We start from the raw sequence: 18,009 nt of genomic DNA, 5'->3' as shown, positions 1-18,009 counted from the left end.
AACCAGATATTTCTTTGCGAACTTTGACAGTTTTATGTGCTTGAAAATATCTGCTACTTTTCCCCTTTCTTTTGCCGTATAAAACTCCTGTCCCGGAAGCTGCTTGTAGTCGGCTTTGACGTAGGTTTCGTCGTCCATTACCACGCAGTCAAACTTCGTCAGCATCGTCGTGTACAGCCTCCGGGATCGCGCTTGGGCCGTCGTATTTTGTTTATCATCGCGATTTGCAGTCACTACCTTCTTGTAAGTCGATAGTCCGGCTCGTTTCACGGTTGTAGACGATACACCCAGCTTATTTGCGGCATCTCGGAGAGAGAGTTTAGGGTTTCGCTTGAAACTACCGGCAACTCTCTTTGTCGACTCAGGGGCTTCCGGTTTTCGATTTCCCCCCGATCCAGACTTCCTGGCTGTCGACAAACGTTCCCCAAACACTTTAATTACATTTGTAACGGTTGATTTGGCAACTTTTAGCTATTTTGCCAGCTTTGCGTGCGAGTAGATCGGATTTTCGCGATGCGCGAGCAAAATTTTGATACGCTGCTCTTCTTGCTTGGACGACATTTTGACAACTGAAGAGTGAATTCCAAAATCAAAATAGGAGCAACATTCTACACACACACACACACCTTCAAAATGAGGGGTGTTCAGGTTTTTTAAATGCAAAATTGAATGAAATACGTCAAATTTATATTGACCAAATTTTGACCGTATCACCCTTTATATATATGGAAGCTATATCTAAATCTGAACCGATTTCTTCCAAAATCAATAGGGATCTATTCTGAGCAAAAACACATACTTGTGCCAAATTTGAAATCGATTGGACTAAAACTGCGACCTAGACTTTGATTACAAAAATGTGTTCACGGACAGACGGACATGGCTATATCGACTCAGGAGCCCACCCTGAGCATTTTTGCCAAAGACACCATGTGTCTATCTCGTCTCCTTCTGGGTGTTGCAAACATATGCACTAACTTAAAATACCCTGTTCCACAGTGTGGCGCAGGGTATAAATATTTTTGAAAAACTAACTATTCTCTTTCATTGATAGGCTAAGAAGTTTCCGAAACGCCCTCGTACACACCTTATATAATATGAATAATGTAAGTCTTTGATACTGATGAAAGTAAGGAATTTCGGTACACAACAGTGATATCAAATTGGTATTAATTTTGGACCCTTAAAATTATACTGATCAACCAATAAAATATTTTAATACAAATTCCGATCCTATTTTTCTACATACCTGTTGTTCATAGGTATCGTCATATGGATCATCTTCAACGGCTCCTCCTCCACCGCCACCGCCACCTCCACTACCAGAGCGGAGAGCTTCATCAACTTCCTCTTGTGTGACTTCAATATTATCTAATTTTTTAAGATTTGGCAGAGCACGCAAAACAACGGCACGATATCTGCAATACAAAATACCGAAAACACACAAAAAATAAATTTTACATATTTAAAATCAAAAACCCATTACACCCAAAGACATAATACTTTCCTCAGGAACGAAATTATAGACAAACTAAATTCGCTTTTGTTATAAAGTATTATCTTAAAGAGCAAATAAACCCGAATTTGTTGCAAGTGTTGCAACGATTTTATCGACGGATTTTTATTTAATTCAGTAGAATTTTTTTTTTTTTTGCATCAAAAGAAAACTTAGTTTGTCTAAGATTTCTTTCCTGAAAAACGGAAACTCTTCTTTCAGTGTATGATCAACTTACCCTGGTCCAACACGATCACAGCAGGGATTCTCTTCCAACCATAAATATTTCAAATTGGGTAGATTTTGCAAATAGGCTATTTCATTAAGATCCTGTATATTATTCTTACGTAAATATAATTCCTGTAATTTCAGGCAGTCTTCAAATGGCTGTAGGGTACTGATTTTATTGACACTGTAAGAGACAGAGGGAGAGAAAACAAACAAACAAAGAAAATTTTAGTTATGAAAATTCCATTGTCAACTTGAATAAAGATGGGAAAGGAAAATATGTAGATCCAATCAATTTGAACAAAGAAGATAATGAAGCCATACCAGACACATAGCCAGACAGATATACAAAGGCCAAATGGGGAGTACTTATTATTGTCTATCGCCCCCCGTACCCACCATTTTCAATTGTTTAAATTGGGGTCAACAATCTGCGATAGTGCGAAGAGAAAACCACAGCAACAACAACAAGGAAACAACATACATTACAATCACAATGCGATCGTTGTAGTGAAACAAGGAAAAGTTATGAATACGCATTTGTGTATTGGGGAGCCACCGTGGTGCAATGGTGCCCGCCTTGCACACACAAGGTCGTGGGATCGATTCCTGCTTCGACCGAACACCAAAAAGTTTTTCAGCGGTGGATTATCCCACCTCAGTAATGCTGGTGACATTTCTGAGGGTTTCAAAACTTCTCTAAGTGGTTCCACTGGAATGTGGAACGCCGTTCGGACTCGGCTATAAAAAGGAGGTCCCTTGTCATTGAGCTTAACATGGAATCGGGCAGCACTCAGTGATAAGAGAGAAGTTCACCAATGTGGTATCACAATGGACTGAATAGTCTAAGTGAGCCTGATACATCGGGCTGCCACCTTACCTAACCTAGGGTGTATTGATACTACACAGAATCAATGAATGAATTAATCGAAATAATTATACGTACCACCTTAGAAAGATGATGTTGGTATAATAAGTTAGCCATTCTCTTTGTAGCATAACGAAATATTGATTTCCGAATAAACGAGGGTAGTCTTTTATATTTCGCGATTAGAGAACAAAAACAAATATTAATAATCGAAAATCGCCTTAGTTTGTTTTTCAAAATATTCACAAAAAGTCTATTTCCAAACGTTTGAACTAATTGTCGAAGCACTTTTGCCACTCTGAGTGTGGTAACAGGTTGGCTGATAAGTCCCCGGTCTGACACATAGATGGCTAGTCGCTAGTATTAAATGCATATTATTTTTATATACACGCAAAGAAAAAAAACGTTTGGAAAACGTGTACCGAAAACGTTTTTCTTTTGTTAGAGTTTTTTGAATTGCTTCGAAAATTTTAAACTTTTATCGCCAAAAAAATTCGTTTGCTACAAAATTTTTATTTTTTCAATAAAAAAGTTATTTTTGAAACAACAACACAGTCCATTTCGTTTATATCAAACACTGTCCTTTTCTGACTTTAGGTCTTTAATAAGACATATTTTACAGTTCAAAATTCAATATACTACAATGTAATGTTGAACATTTTTTCGGAATCTCCCGAACATATCTGGAATATATGTAAAAAAAAAATTGGTCGAAGCAGGGATCGAACCCACGACCCTTGGCATGCAAGTCGGACGTAGCAACCACTGCTCCACGGTGCCAAACTAAATGTTTGTTTCTGTTAAATAAACTTTGTTTATTTGGTTCGTGGGCGCCGCAAGCTATGCTATATAAATATAACTTATATGGATATTTATCTATTGATGACCATAACAGGTACATAGCTCAGTGGTTAGTGTGTTGGCTTACAAAGTGCATGGTCCGCGGTTCGATTCTCCGTCCAGGCGAAAGGTAAAAAAAAAATTTTAAAAATTTATAAAATCGTATAATTTCTTCTACATTGTTGGTATTACAGGAAAAGGTGTTAAGAACTAAAAAACCTCGTGGATGTGAGAAAGATGTGAGGGAAAATGCAATTAGCAAGAAAACAATGTTTTTTTTTTTCTTGAGTTAGTCTTTATGAAATTGTTTTTACATCCTGGAAAAGAATAAACGTTTATCACAAAAAGTATATACTTTTCTCCCAAATACACTTCCTTACAGCGAAAAGCAAATGAGAAACGAACATTGTTTGTCTAAAATTTCGTTTGGGAGGAAAGAATTATTTTTTTGCGTGTAGTACCCAACCTTCAAATGATTCGTGTCAAAATTTGACGTCTGTAAGTCAATTAGTTTGTGAGATAAATAGAGCGTCTTTTGTGAATCAACTTTTTTTATTGTGAAAAAAAAATTGGAAAAAAAGGAATTTCGTGTTTTGATAAAATACTGTTTTCTGAAGGGGAAAAATACGGTGGAAGTAAAAACTTGGCTTGATAATGAGTTTCCGGACTCTGCCCCAGGGAAATCAACAATAATTGATTGGTATGCAAAATTCAAGCGTGGTGAAATGAGCACGGAGGACGGTGAACGCAGTGGACGCCCGAAAGAGGTGGTTACCGACGAAAACATCAAAAAACTCCACAAAATGATTTTGAATGACCGTAAAATGAAGTTGATTGAGATAGCAGAGGCCTTAAAGATATCAAAGGAACGTGTTGGTCATATCATTCATCAATATTTGGATATGCGGAAGCTCTGTGCAAAATGGGTGCCGCGCGAGCTCACATTTGACCAAAAACAACAATGTGTTGATGATTCTGAGCGGTGTTTGCAGCTGTTAACTAGTAATACACCCGAGTTTTTCCGACGATATGTTACAATGGATGAAACATGGCTCCATCTTTACACTCCTGAGTCCAATCGACAGTCGGCTGAGTGGACAGCAACCGGTGAACCGTCTCCGAAGCGTGGAAAGACCGCTGGCAAAGTAATGGCCTCTGTTTTTTGGGATGCGCATGGAATAATTTTTATCGATTATCTTGAGAAGGGAAAAACCATCAACAGTGACTATTATATGGCGTTATTGGAGCGTTTGAAGGTCGAAATCGCGGCAAAACGGCCCCATATGAAGAAGAAAAAAGTGTTGTTCCATCAAGACAACTCACTGTGCAACAAGTCATTGAGAACGATGGCAAAAATTCATGAATTGGGCTTCGAATTGCTTCCCCATCCACCGTATTCTCCAGATCTGGCCCACAGCGACTTTTTCTTGTTCTCAGACCTCAAAAGGATGCTCGCAGGGAAAAAATTTGGCTGCAAAGAAGAGGTGATCGCCGAAACTGAGGCCTATTTTGAGGCAAAACCGAAGGAGTACTACCAATATGGTATCAACAAATTGGAAGGTCGTATCGCTCTTGAAGGGAACTATGTTGAATAATAAAAACGAATTTTGACAAAAAAAATTGTTTTTCTTTGTTAGACCGGTGACTTATCAGCCAACCTGTTATCTCCAAAATGTGCATTCTGAAAACATCAATCACTTATTCAGCTGTCGAAAAACGTTGATTTCTCATGTTATTTTTTATGTACGGGAATTGAAAAAGAAGTCATTCGGTGTTAAGTTAGGTTTTTGCTGATTTCTTGGATGACAACCCAGAAAAAAATTTCACCAAAATATTTCCAATTAAAATTTTAATTGAATTTTCAAAAATATTCAATTAAACATTTAATTGGTTCAATAATTTGTTTAATTAAAGCAAAAATCAATCGCAAAAATTCAATAGTATCAATTAATTTTTTAATTGGATCAATTAAATTTTAAATTGACTGCGTTGATTGATACTGCGATTGAAGACATCCACCATTCACGTCAAATCCACGAACGTGGAAATTTGGTGGGTTGCACAAATCACCCAAAAAATCACTAAAGGCGGAAATAAAAATAAGTGGAATCAATAAACTTATTTTAATTTATTATTTTATTAATTATTTTTATTAAAAATTACCAGGGACCGTAACGGTTATAAGTGCTATCAAAAAAGTTATTTTTTTAATCTCATTTTGTGACTAAAAAAATAAAAACTCGAATGAAACTGTCAAAAGGAGAGTTTTATTTATCCGTCATAAGTAAAACTCCTTTTATGAGTTATATTTTTTCCTTCGGAAAATTATACTCTTTTTTGGAGTTTTATTTTTTTTTTTTTCCTTCAGAAAATAAAACTCTTTTTTGGAGTTTTATTTTTTTTTTTTCTTCGGAAAATAAAACTCATTTTTGGAAGTAGGCCTTGCTATGCTCGCCTTCTGCTTGAAAAATGTCGATGCCGCGCTTAATCTATGTCAATCAGAATGGGAAAGTGTGGAAGACTTATTAGCCCTCTTGGAGCCTGTATACGTCCCCACACAAATGCTTCAAGAGCAAATATTTTGTAGCGATTTCTTTAACCCTTTCGACCCCGAATTTTTATAGGTATCGCTAAATTTTTTTTTTTACTTTTAATCATGTTGAAGTCATTTAAGAAGCGTCTGGCCAAAATTTCGGGTCGCCACGCCCATTCGTTTAGGCTGTAGAGAATGTTGCCTGTGGGCAACTTTAGGCAATTGTGACTACAAAATAGTTTGTTTTGTAATGATAGACGTATTACGTTTTATTTGATTTTCTTTTAAGTTTTTTGTTATTTTACAGTAAATATATACTTAGGAGCGCGCGTGAGTGGAATTTCACTCACGCTCAAACACATTGACGAAGAAATATTTGTACTCACACACGCCATGTGGGTAGGAATTCACGCTCACGTCAATTCACAAAATGAAAAGTTATACTCGCGCACGCTCACACATTAACAACGTTTATGACTCACGCTTTCGCACGATTCACGACCATTTTCATACTTCACGACAAACCTCGTGATTCGCGAATATTTTCGGAACACGACAATTTTCGTGGCTCAATAAAATTCTCGTAATTCACGAAATTTCTCGTGACTCACCCTATTGAAATCTTAACCGTGATGAAATCGGTGAGCTTGAATTTAATCGTGAACGTGATTTTGTTCGTGATAGTGACTTTTTGTGTCTCTGTTTTACCGTGAGTGTGAGTGAATTTTATCGTTAACATGAATTTTATCGTGAACGTGAATTTTATCTTAAGCGTGAGTTGGATCATGAGCGTGAGTTGGATCGTAAAAGTGAATTTTTATCGGGAGCGTGATTTCGGAGAAATTTTACTCACTCACAATCATTAACACAATTTGATTTTTACTCATGCGCTACACATTTTTGTTTAGTCCCGTTCCCGCACATTCGCGGGATTTCCTTTAAATTTCATTCACGGCTTCGCGTGAATCAAGCGTGACTACGAAAAAGTTTTTTTTTTTTTTTAACCCATGTCAATTTAACTGGCAGTGCGAATAAACCAAAGTATTATAAAGCGCCAATATTCGTGCAAATCCACTAGTATGTTGCCAAGAAAGTCGATATCTATGGCTTCCTCCCTTTTTACGATTCCTTCCAAATTCCCCCTGCACTGCAGAAAGGTTTTCCACATCATCGCCGCATTTCTCGTCACTGGGACATCCCAATCGAAGTTCAAAATTTGTTCAAAATCATTGTTTTTCAAACCTTTTTTCTCTAGGTCTTATGTTCAAAAATATGTAATTTTACTACCACAATTGCCCAAAGTTGCCCACAGGCAACTTTTCAATTTTAAAAATTTCTCATCTGTTGTGTTTTTGCAATTCTAAGATTTGACTTCCAGAAATATTTTATTCGACATGTACTACAACAGATTTAATAAAAACTTTCAAAATTTTAGTTGAAATTTTTGAAAAAAGTCACATGTATAAAAACCTCTTTTTAAATTCCCAAATATTTTTTTCTTGAGGCACGTGCGTATTAGTGAAAATGTTGCTAAATGACAACCAAATTAGCTGATTTTTCATTCGACTTGAAGAAAACACTTGTAGCTTTCGATACCGTTACAGTTTTATGAACAAAAACAAAAACAACGCTGACAGCGAGTCTCAAAACACAAAAGGTTGCCCACAGGCAACTTTAGGGTCGAAAGGGTTAAAATATGGCTTCAAATGAAGTTTGACATTCAGTCGAAGCGTGAAAAAGTGCTGCTAAAAAATCCAACACTCCTTGCAGCCTTATATTTGGATCCGCGTCTTCAGTGCATCATTATTACCCAGGAACAAAAGCGTCGCCAAAATAGTAATGAAAATGTTCTTGGTGCATAATTTACGCAGAAGCGATGAATTTAACATGGGCTTGTCATAGGACGGAAGTCCTCCATTTCAACAGCCGTTGCACTGAATTTGCATCACGTCTTTAGGTGTAATCCGAATTCAGTGTCTTGGATATAAATTAAAAAAATTCTGTTATATTTTATCAAATAAATAATTTTTATAATTTTTTATAATTTTTAATGGATTCTAACGCTTGTTGGAAACGTTACCCGATATGGACTAATACGGTCCCAGAAGCCAAAGTTTTACCCCAATTTGGTTGAAATTTTCCACTAGGAATACAATTAGTAGTGTAGTCAAGTGTACCAAAATTTATTGAAATCGGTTCAGATTTAGATATAGCTCCCATATATATCGTTCGCCCGATTTACACTCATATGACCACAGTGGCCAATCTTTTACTCCGATTTAATTGAAATTTTGCACAGGGAGTAGAATTAGCTTTGTAGCTATGCGTGCCAAATTTGGTTGAAATCGGTTCAGATTTAGATATAGCTCCCATATATATGTTTTTCTGATTTCGACAAAAATTGCCAAAATACCAACATTTTCCTTGTAAAATCGCCTCTGCTTAGTCGAAAAGTTGTAAAAATTACTCTAATTTTCCTAAACTTCTAATACATATACAAACTTTTGCGAAGTTTCCTTAAAATTGCTTCAGATTTAAATGTTTCCCATATTTATACCCTGCGCCACACTGTGGAACAGGGTATTATATATGCATATGCACTAAGCATATGTTTGTAACACCCAGAAGGAGACGAGATAGACACATGGTGTCTTTGGCAATAATGATCAGGGTGGGTCCCTGAGTCGATATAACCATGTCCGTCTGTCCGTCTGTCCGTCTGTCCGTCCGTCTGTCTGTGAACACATTTTTGTGATCAAAGTCTAGGTGGCAATTTAAGTCCAATCGCCTTCAAATTTGGCACATGTTCCTAATTTGGGTCAGAATAGAACCCTATTGATTTTGGAAGAAATCGGTTCAGATTTAGATATAGCTCCCATATATATCTTTCGCCCGATATGCACTAATATGGACCCAGCAGCCAGTTTTATACCGATTTGCTTGAAATTTTGTACAAATATAACACTTAGTGGTATAGTCAAGTGTGCAAAATTTGATTGAAATCGGTTCAGATTTAGATATAGCTCCCATATATATCTTTCGCCCGATATGGACTTATATGGCCCCAGAAGCCAGATTTTAGGCCGAATTTGGTTGAAATTTTGCACTAGGAGTACAATTAGTATTAGTCAAGTGTGCAAAATTTGATTGAAATGGGTTCAGATTTAGATATAGCTCCCATATATATCTTTCGCCCGATATGGACTAATATGGTCCTAAAAGCCAGAGTTTTGGCCCAATTTGGTTGAAATTTTGCACAGGGAGTAGATTTAGCATTGTAGCTATGCGTGCCAAATTTGGTTGAAATCGATTCAGATTTAAATATAGCTCCCATATATATCTTTCGCCCGATATGCACTTATATGGACCCAGAAGCCAGAGTTTTATCCCGATTAGCTTGAAATTTTCCACAAGGAGTACAATTGGTAGTATAGTCATGTGTGCTAAATTTGACTGAAATCGGTTCAGATTTAGATATAGCTTCCATATATATTTTTCGGCCTATATAGACTTATATGGCCCCAGAAGTCAGAGTTTTGGCCCAATTTGGTTGAAATTTTGCACTGGGAGTACAATTAGTAATATAGTCATGTGTGCCAAATTTGATTGAAATCGGTTCAGATTTAGATATAGCTCCCATATATATGTTTTTCTGATTTCGACAAAAATGTTCAAAATACCAACATTTTCCTTGTAAAATCGCCACTGCTTAGTCGAAAAGTTGTAAATAAGACTCTAATTTTCCTAAAATTTTAATACATATATATCGAGCGATAAATCATAAATAAACTTTTGCGAAGTTTCCTTAACATTGCTTCAGATTTAAATGTTTCCCATATTTTTTTACCAAAATTGAGTTCCACCCTAGTGCATTAGCCGACTTAAATTTTGAGTCTATAGATTTTGTAGAAGTCTATCAAATTCTTTAGACTTTCCTTACTTGTTTTTATTGAAAATATGTTTTCTTAGGTAATGACAGCCTTTTTTTCGTTTTTAGTTTGATTAGAAAGTTAATAGTATCAGTAAAATTTTCTATTGATTACGTTTGAAACCTGTTTGGGTTGGATATAAGATGGTGATATTTTTTCCTGTGTACAAATACAAAACAAAAAACTGGTATTTGTTTAATGGGGAAGCAAATGAATATAAATACACCAAAATAATCCGGAGCTTGTTATTTTAAGCAACACACAAAAATGAAGCATCCATCAAAAAACGACATCAAATGGGAAAGAATAAAGATAGTGCAACGTTAAATAAAATAAAACAACAACATAATTTCACTTTTCTTTAATGATGTTGAACATGTTTTAATTTGTTTTGTATTTTTCATTTTATGGATGTTTTCGTATACAAACAAATTAATTAAAAAAAAAATAGATGAAATAGAAACCTTATAGGGTTGACGAAAGATTTTATTGAGAAAATACATTTTGAAAAAGTGTTACATGTAGCGAAACCCTATAACGATCATCATCACTTATCTACCTGATAAGTGATGATGATCGTTATAGGGTTTCGCTACATGTTTTGCCATTTCGATAGCATAACTAAAGAAACGTTAAATTAACAAAATAAAAAATATTGTCCCAAGATATTGGAGTTAATTTTATAAATTATATTAATAATAAATCTTGGCTTTATTGTAGATAAATCACCCTGTGCTCTATAAGATTCAGACCCATATCACATACCTTTATACCAATTCCATGGTATGTCATCTAATCTAAATTTAGAAAAAGACTTAAGACGAACGATTGAATTCCACTACATGGCATGTTTAAATATAGCAACCATAGGAGTTCAATGACATGCTTCTTCAACATCACTTGCCATTCAATTCATACAGTCAATGGCAATCATGTCATTCCACCGCTTTCCGATTTTTTTTTTCTGCATTGAAATACCCATACCATAGCCACACGTTACTTGACAGTGAACTACTCTCTATTTACTGCCGATGGCGGAAGATTATGAAGAAGATATCGCTACTGTGCCATCGAGTAATGGAGGAGGAAGACACTACTTCAATAGACACATGAGACTAGGTTGCTAGCTTATATAGTATCTAGCATTGAGTAACAAAAACGACCTTGGCCATAAAAATTGTAAATTGTTTGTTCCAGTAACAGAAAATGAGCACTTGAATATACAGCCACCATCACTACAACCACTAGAGCTGCTACTACATCCACTCATCCATATTCGGTGGTTTCAGCAAATAAAAGCCAATGGATATAAATACATTTTGTGTCATGAAAATATTAACGACAAACTTGCAATGATCACGACATCGATGAGCTATCTATTTAGTCCAAATGAGAGATAAAGGGTGATACGGTCAAAATTTGGTCAAGGGAAAACGCGTGTAAATCGGTGAAATCGTTTATTTAAAAAATCAAATTAAATTTCTTTTTCAAGTTCAATTAGTATAAAATTCAGGAAAAATATTCAGTTAGGCTTTCCCTTTTCCAAATCCGAATTGCCGGGCCTCACGCTTGACACCTGCCATCAGATTTTGTACAGCCACCTTGTCCACCTTCTTCGCCGCAGAAAGCCAGTTTGCCTTGAACTGCTTCTCGTCCTTAGCAGTTTTTTTGGTCTTCTTTAGGTTCCGCTTGACAATAGCCCAGTATTTCTCAATTGGGCGGAGCTCTGGCGTGTTGGGAGGGTTCTTGTCCTTGCGAACCACCTGCACGTTGTTGGCGGCGTACCACTCCATGGCCTTTTTACCGTAATGGCAAGATGCCAAATCCGGCCAAAACAGTACGGAACAACCGTGTTTCTTCAGGAAAGGCAGCATACGTTTATTCAAACACTCTTTCACGTAAATTTCTTGGTTGACCGTCCCGGAAGCTATGAAAATGCTGCTTTTCAAGCCACAGGTACAGATGGCTTGCCAAACCAGATATTTCTTTGCGAACTTTGACAGTTTTATGTGCTTGAAAATATCTGCCACCTTTCCCCTTCCTTTTGCCGTATAAAACTCCTGTCCCGGAAGCTGCTTGTAGTCGGCTTTGACGTAGGTTTCGTCGTCCATTACCACGCAGTCAAACTTCGTCAGCATCGTCGTGTACAGCCTCCGGGATCGCGCTTTGGCCGTCGTATTTTGTTTATCATCGCGATTTGGAGTCACTACCTTCTTGTAAGTCGATAGTTCGGCTCGTTGTTTGGCTCGATGCACGGTTGTAGACGATACACCCAGCTTATTTGCGGCATCTCGGAGAAAGAGGTTAGGGTTTCGCTTGAAACTACCGGCAACTCTCTTTGTCGTCTCAGCGGCTTCCGGTGTTCGATTTCCCCCGATCCAGACTTCCTGGCTGTCGACAAACGTTTCCCAAACACTTTAATTACATTTGTAACGGTTGATTTGGCAACTTTTAGCGATTTTGTCAGCTTTGCGTGCGAGTAGCCCGGATTTTCGCGATGCGCGAGCAAAATTTTGATACGCTGCTCCTCTTGCTTGGACGGCATCTTGACAACTGAAGAGTGAATTCCAAAATCAAAATAGGAGCAACATTCTACACACACACACCTTCAAAATGAGGGGTGTTCAGGTTTTTTAAATGCAAAATTGAAAGAAATACGTCAAGTTTATATTGACCAAATTTTGACCGTATCACCCTTTATCAGTAAATCGGTAAGACAACCATGTCTCTTTCCTATGAAGAGTCTACGAGGGCAGTTCGGAAACTTCTTAGCGTAGCATAAAAACCGCGGTATAAACAGAAAAAAGTTAAGTGTTTTGGAAGCTTCCATCTCTGTTATGAACACATGTTGATCTGGCAACCGATTTCTTCCAAAATCAATAGGGTTCTATTCTGAGCCAAAACACATACTTGTGCTACGATATATGCCCCTAAAATTTGCTTACGCCTTACACAAAATGCAGGACACTCACATAAAAGGTGTTTAATTGATTCCTTTTCTTCCGCATCATGACAGCTCATACGATAGTCATTATACTTCGCGCCAATAGTTTTTGCAAAATCGCATATCAAGCAGCGACCCGTTATACCAGATACCATTTGCTTGGTGTCTTTACAACCCTTGCAATTCTCGCATCGAACATTTGCCATCATAACAGAATTCTCACGCAGTATGAGCTTGCAGGTAGCCAGGGGCATACCAACAGATTCTAGTTCCCCTGGAAAATGTAAGGTAGTCCCTAGCCTTGCCAGGGACTATGGGCTACAGGGACTACTGACCAGGCACCCATATTAGGTGAATATTGTGCTACTCAGCCATCTCATTGAGAGATTTGCGGCAGTCGATGACCGTTTTCGAGTTAAGGAACACAGACCCCAAGCAGGTTGCAGGTTGACTGTCTGAGTATATTTAATGCCAACAGTTTTTGGAACATTACTTCTCAGCCAATTCGCCACCTCTCTTATTGCTAATATTTCAGTCTGAAAAACACTAAAGTGATTAGGTAATCTTTTCGCTATTCGAAGTTCCAGATCTTTATAATATACTCTGAAACCCACTTGTCCATCCAATTTGGAGCCATCAGTGTAGAAATCTATATATTGTTTATTCCCCGGGGCCTGTGTGCACCACGCCTCACTGTTCGGAATTAAGAGTATCAAACTTTTTGTCGAAAAGTGCTCTCGCCAAAGTGTAATCCACTACGTTAGGCACATCTGAGGACCGAACTGTGACCGTAACTTTTTTTCCGACCACAGCGATAGCTTGCGCAACCGCACAGCCGTTGTTGCAGCTGAATGTTTGACCAAAATGTCTAAAGGCAATAGATGCAGCATGACATTAAGGGAATTTGTTCCTGAATATGCCTGAGATACACAAGCACGCCATACGCTGAACTTTGTCTAAACTTGTCGGCTACTGAAGTGCCGGCCACCAGACTACAACACCATATAGCATTATAGGTCTAACCACTGTCGTGTATAGCCAATGCACAATTTTTGGTTTTAGTCCCCACTTTTTTCCTATTGCCTTTTTGCACGAGTACAAAGCTACCGTGGCTTTTCTCGCCCTTTCTTCAATATTAAGCTTAAAGTTCAGCTTCCTGTCCAAAATAACGCCAAGGTATTTTGCATACTCACCAAAGGGAATTTCAATACCCCCTAAGGATATGGGGCTAACCGTGGGAGTTTTGCGATCTTTGCAGTACATGGCTACTTCTGTATTTGAAGGATTTACCCCAAGACCATTCTTTTCCGCCCAGAGGGCTCTCTGTATAATATCTCTGATTGTGGATGGGAATTTTCCCATGATTGCTACCGCCACATCATCTGCGTATGCCACTTTTATCCTTTCTTTTTCTAGGGAAACCAGAAGGTTGTTTATAGCAACATTCCAAAGAAGAGGTGATAGAACTCCTCCTTGGGGAATGCCTCTGTTCAGATACCTTTGTAAAGGGTGATACGGTCAAAATTTGGTCAATATAAACTTGACGTATTTCTTTCAATTTTGCATTTAAAAAACCTGAACACCCCTCATTTTGAAGGTGTGTGTGTGTAGAATGTTGCTCCTGTTTTGATTTTGGAATTCACTCTTCAGTTGTCAAAATGCCGTCCAAGCAAAAAGAGCAGCGTATCAAAATTTTGCTCGCGCATCGCGAAAATCCGAGCTACTCGCACGCAAAGCTGGCAAAATCGCTAAAAGTTGCCAAATCAACCTTACAAATGTAATTAAAGTGTTTGGGGAACGTTTGTCGACAGCCAGGAAGTCTGGATCGGGGGGAAATCGAAAACTGGAAGCCGTTGAGACGACAAAGAGAGTTGCCGGTAGTTTCAAGCGAAACCCTAACCTCTCTCTCCGAGATGCCGCAAATAAGCTAGGTGTATCGCCTACAACCGTGCATCGAGCCAAAAAACAAGCCGGACTATCGACTTACAAGAAGGTAGTGACTCCAAATCGCGATGATAAACAAAATACGACGGCCAAAGCGCGATCCCGGAGGCTGTACACGACGATGCTGACGAAGTTTGACTGCGTGGTAATGGACGACGAAACCTACGTCAAAGCCGACTACAAGCAGCTTCCGGGACAGGAGTTTTATACGGCAAAAGGAAGGGGAAAGGTAGCAGATATTTTCAAGCACATAAAACTGTCAAAGTTCGCAAAGAAATATCTGGTTTGGCAAGCCATCTGTACCTGTGGCTTGAAAAGCAGCATTTTCATAGCTTCCGGGACGGTCAACCAAGAAATTTACGTGAAAGAGTGTTTGAATAAACGTCTGCTGTCTTTCCTGAAGAAACACGGTTGTTCCGTACTGTTTTGGCCGGATTTGACATCTCGCCATTACGGTAAAAAAGCCATGGAGTGGTACGCCGCCAACAACGTGCAGGTGGTTCCCAAGGACAAGAACCCTCCCAACACGCCAGAGCTCCGCCCAATTGAGAAGTACTGGGCTATTGTCAAGCGGAACCTAAAGAAGACCAAAAAAACTGCTAAGGACGAGCAGCAATTCAAGGCAAACTGGCTTTCTGCGGCGAAGAAGGTGGACAAGGTGGCTGTACAAAATCTGATGGCAGGTGTCAAGCGTGAGGCCCGGCAATTCGGATTTGGAAAAGCCTAACTGAATATTTTTCCTGAACTTGAAAAAGAAATTTAATTTGATTTTTTAAATAAACGATTTCACCGATTTACACGCGTTTTCCCTTGACCAAATTTTGACCGTATCACCCTTTATGTTTGCTTGTCCTAGTGTGGCTGAAATACGTCTCTTCATTAGAAGTTCGTCTAACAGCCTAAGTATACCTAGATTAACATTCAGAGTTGTCAGTCCATTTAATATCGAGCTCGGATCGACATTATTGAACGCCCCTTCGATATCTAGAAACGCCACGATTTTGTATTCATTGACAGATAGTGAGCTTTCAATAAAGCTGACTAGTTCATGTAATGCGGTCTCAGTAGACCTGTCCTTCGAGTATGCACGCTGTCGTTTCGAGAGCAAACTTGAATCGACGCTAGTTCTAAAATAAATATCTACCATCCTCTCAGGAGTCTTAAGTAGGAATGAGGATAAGCTGATTGGTCGGAAATCCCACATGGATTTCTTTGAATCATAACAACAAAAGAAATTGTGAAGCTTCACCATATCATTTTTCCAATTACAACTTGGTGGGATTCCGTAAAATATTTCCCATAAAATTCCGTAGCCCTTATCTAACATTGCCACAAACAGTTATCGACAATGGTAATAGTTAAGGTGAAATTGAAACAAGTGAATGGATTTTTTGTTTGTATTTTCTTCTTCTTCTTTGTTGTTGAATGTTGTTGAGTGGCAATAATAAATAAGACCCAAAGAAATAGATGATATTCTACATCAATCGTAGGGAATATGATATTGGAGAAATCTTATCATTTATTTCGTAGATGAAGAAATTAAAAAAAAAAAAAAAAAACAAACAACTGATATTTTTTTTGTATCTGACTTAAGGCATTTTTCCCCACAGTTGCAACCAATTAATCGTATTATGAAAAAAGAACAGAAAAACTCTACAAATATTAAGACGCTGGTGACGACGATGATGATAATGATGAATATGCTCTTTTATTATAGTGATGTCATCATCTACACAACAAAACGTTGAACGATTATGAGCAAAACTGAACTCAGCGACGACATTCATTAGCCAGCTTTAGAAATCAAAGACAATACAAGCATTTGTTCAAATGATCACTTGAATTAATTTACAATGTCAAGATGGTATAAACAAAATAGTTTGAAATATTTGATGGTGAAATTGGCAATATTATTTTAATTTGAAATTAATATAGAAAACAAATATATACGATCGTAATTTCGCCTCGGCCAAATTTTATGTATTGTTAACCAATAGATTGCGTAGAAAGATTGCGCGATTTCAACATAGGGACGGAAGGATATCGCAACATCGACTCCGAATTTCAGCAAGACCAAGAATGGGGCCTGACTTCTACAGTTGGTGGAATTCTACCAAAAATGGTAGATTTTTTACTGCTTGACAATTTGTTTTATATAGAAATAAAATTTTGACAAAATTTTCTATAGAAATAAAATGTTGACAAAATTTTCTATACAAATAAAATTTTGACAAAATTTTCTATACAAAAGAAAATTTTGACAAAATTTTCTATAGAAATAAAATGTTAACAAAATTTTCTATAGAAGTAAAATTTTGACAAAATTTTCTATAGAAATAATATTTTGACAAAATTTTCTATAGAAATAAAATTTTGACAAAATTTTCTATAGAAATAAAATTTTGACAAAATATTCTATAGAAATAAAATTTTATTCTGATTATTATTTTGACAAAAATTTCTATAGAAATAAAATTTTGATAAAATTTTCTATAGAAATAAAATTTTGACAAAATTTTCTATAGAAATAAAATTTTGACAAAATTTTCTATAGAAATAGATTTTAAACAAAATTTTCTATAGAAATAAAATTTTGACAAAATTTTGTATAGAAATAAAATGTTGACAAAATTTTCTATAGAAATAAAATTTTGACAAAATTTTCTATAGAAATCTTTAAATTTTGACAAAATTTTCTATAGAAGTAAAATTTTGACAAAATTTTCTATAGAAATAAAATTTTGACAAAATTTTCTATAGAAATAAAATTTGACAAAATTTTCTATAGAAATAAAATTTGACAAAATTTTCTATAGAAATAAAATTTTGACAAAATTTTCTATAGAAATAAAATTTTGACAAAATATTCTATAGAAATAAAATTTTGACATAATTTTCTATAGAAGTAAAATTTTGACAAAATTTGGCAAATTTTTCTATAGAAATAAAAATTTTGACAAAATGTTCTATATATAAATGAAATGAAATGAATATATAAATTGAAATGAAAATGGCACACCCATTTTACAAAGGTGTCAAACTTTTCATTAAGAAAATAAATGAATTAAATGCATTTATGGACATTTTTTTATCCGAATTTTGAAAAATTAACTTTCTGAATTTACATTGTGATACGGGGAGGAAAAAATACTCATGAATTTAATATTTGGCGTATAAATTCGGGTATTTGGAAGACAACGATCACATCTGTAATCTTAACGGGATTTG

General features: G+C 36.6%; 1 protein-coding gene across 21 annotated transcripts in view; it reads right to left on the bottom strand.

Annotated features, from left to right (window-relative positions):
* The window catches only part of LOC142235119 (uncharacterized), an 82,941-nt gene that overhangs the window by 35,705 nt on the left and 29,227 nt on the right, over window positions 1–18,009 (bottom strand). For all 21 annotated transcript variants that reach the window (XM_075306372.1, XM_075306357.1, XM_075306359.1 and 18 more), the window contains exons 4-5: window positions 1,734–1,907; window positions 1,250–1,418 (exon numbers count right to left, since the gene is read on the bottom strand). In XM_075306372.1, the coding sequence (XP_075162487.1) occupies window positions 1,250–1,418; window positions 1,734–1,907 (343 nt within the window). The remainder of the gene's footprint in view (window positions 1–1,249; window positions 1,419–1,733; window positions 1,908–18,009) is intronic.

The sequence above is a fragment of the Haematobia irritans genome, chromosome 4, assembly GCF_050003625.1.
Source record: "Haematobia irritans isolate KBUSLIRL chromosome 4, ASM5000362v1, whole genome shotgun sequence".
Lineage (NCBI taxonomy): Eukaryota > Metazoa > Arthropoda > Insecta > Diptera > Muscidae > Haematobia > Haematobia irritans.
The sequence above is the reverse complement of the archived record's forward strand: the minus strand, read 5'-3'. Positions and strand labels throughout refer to the sequence as shown.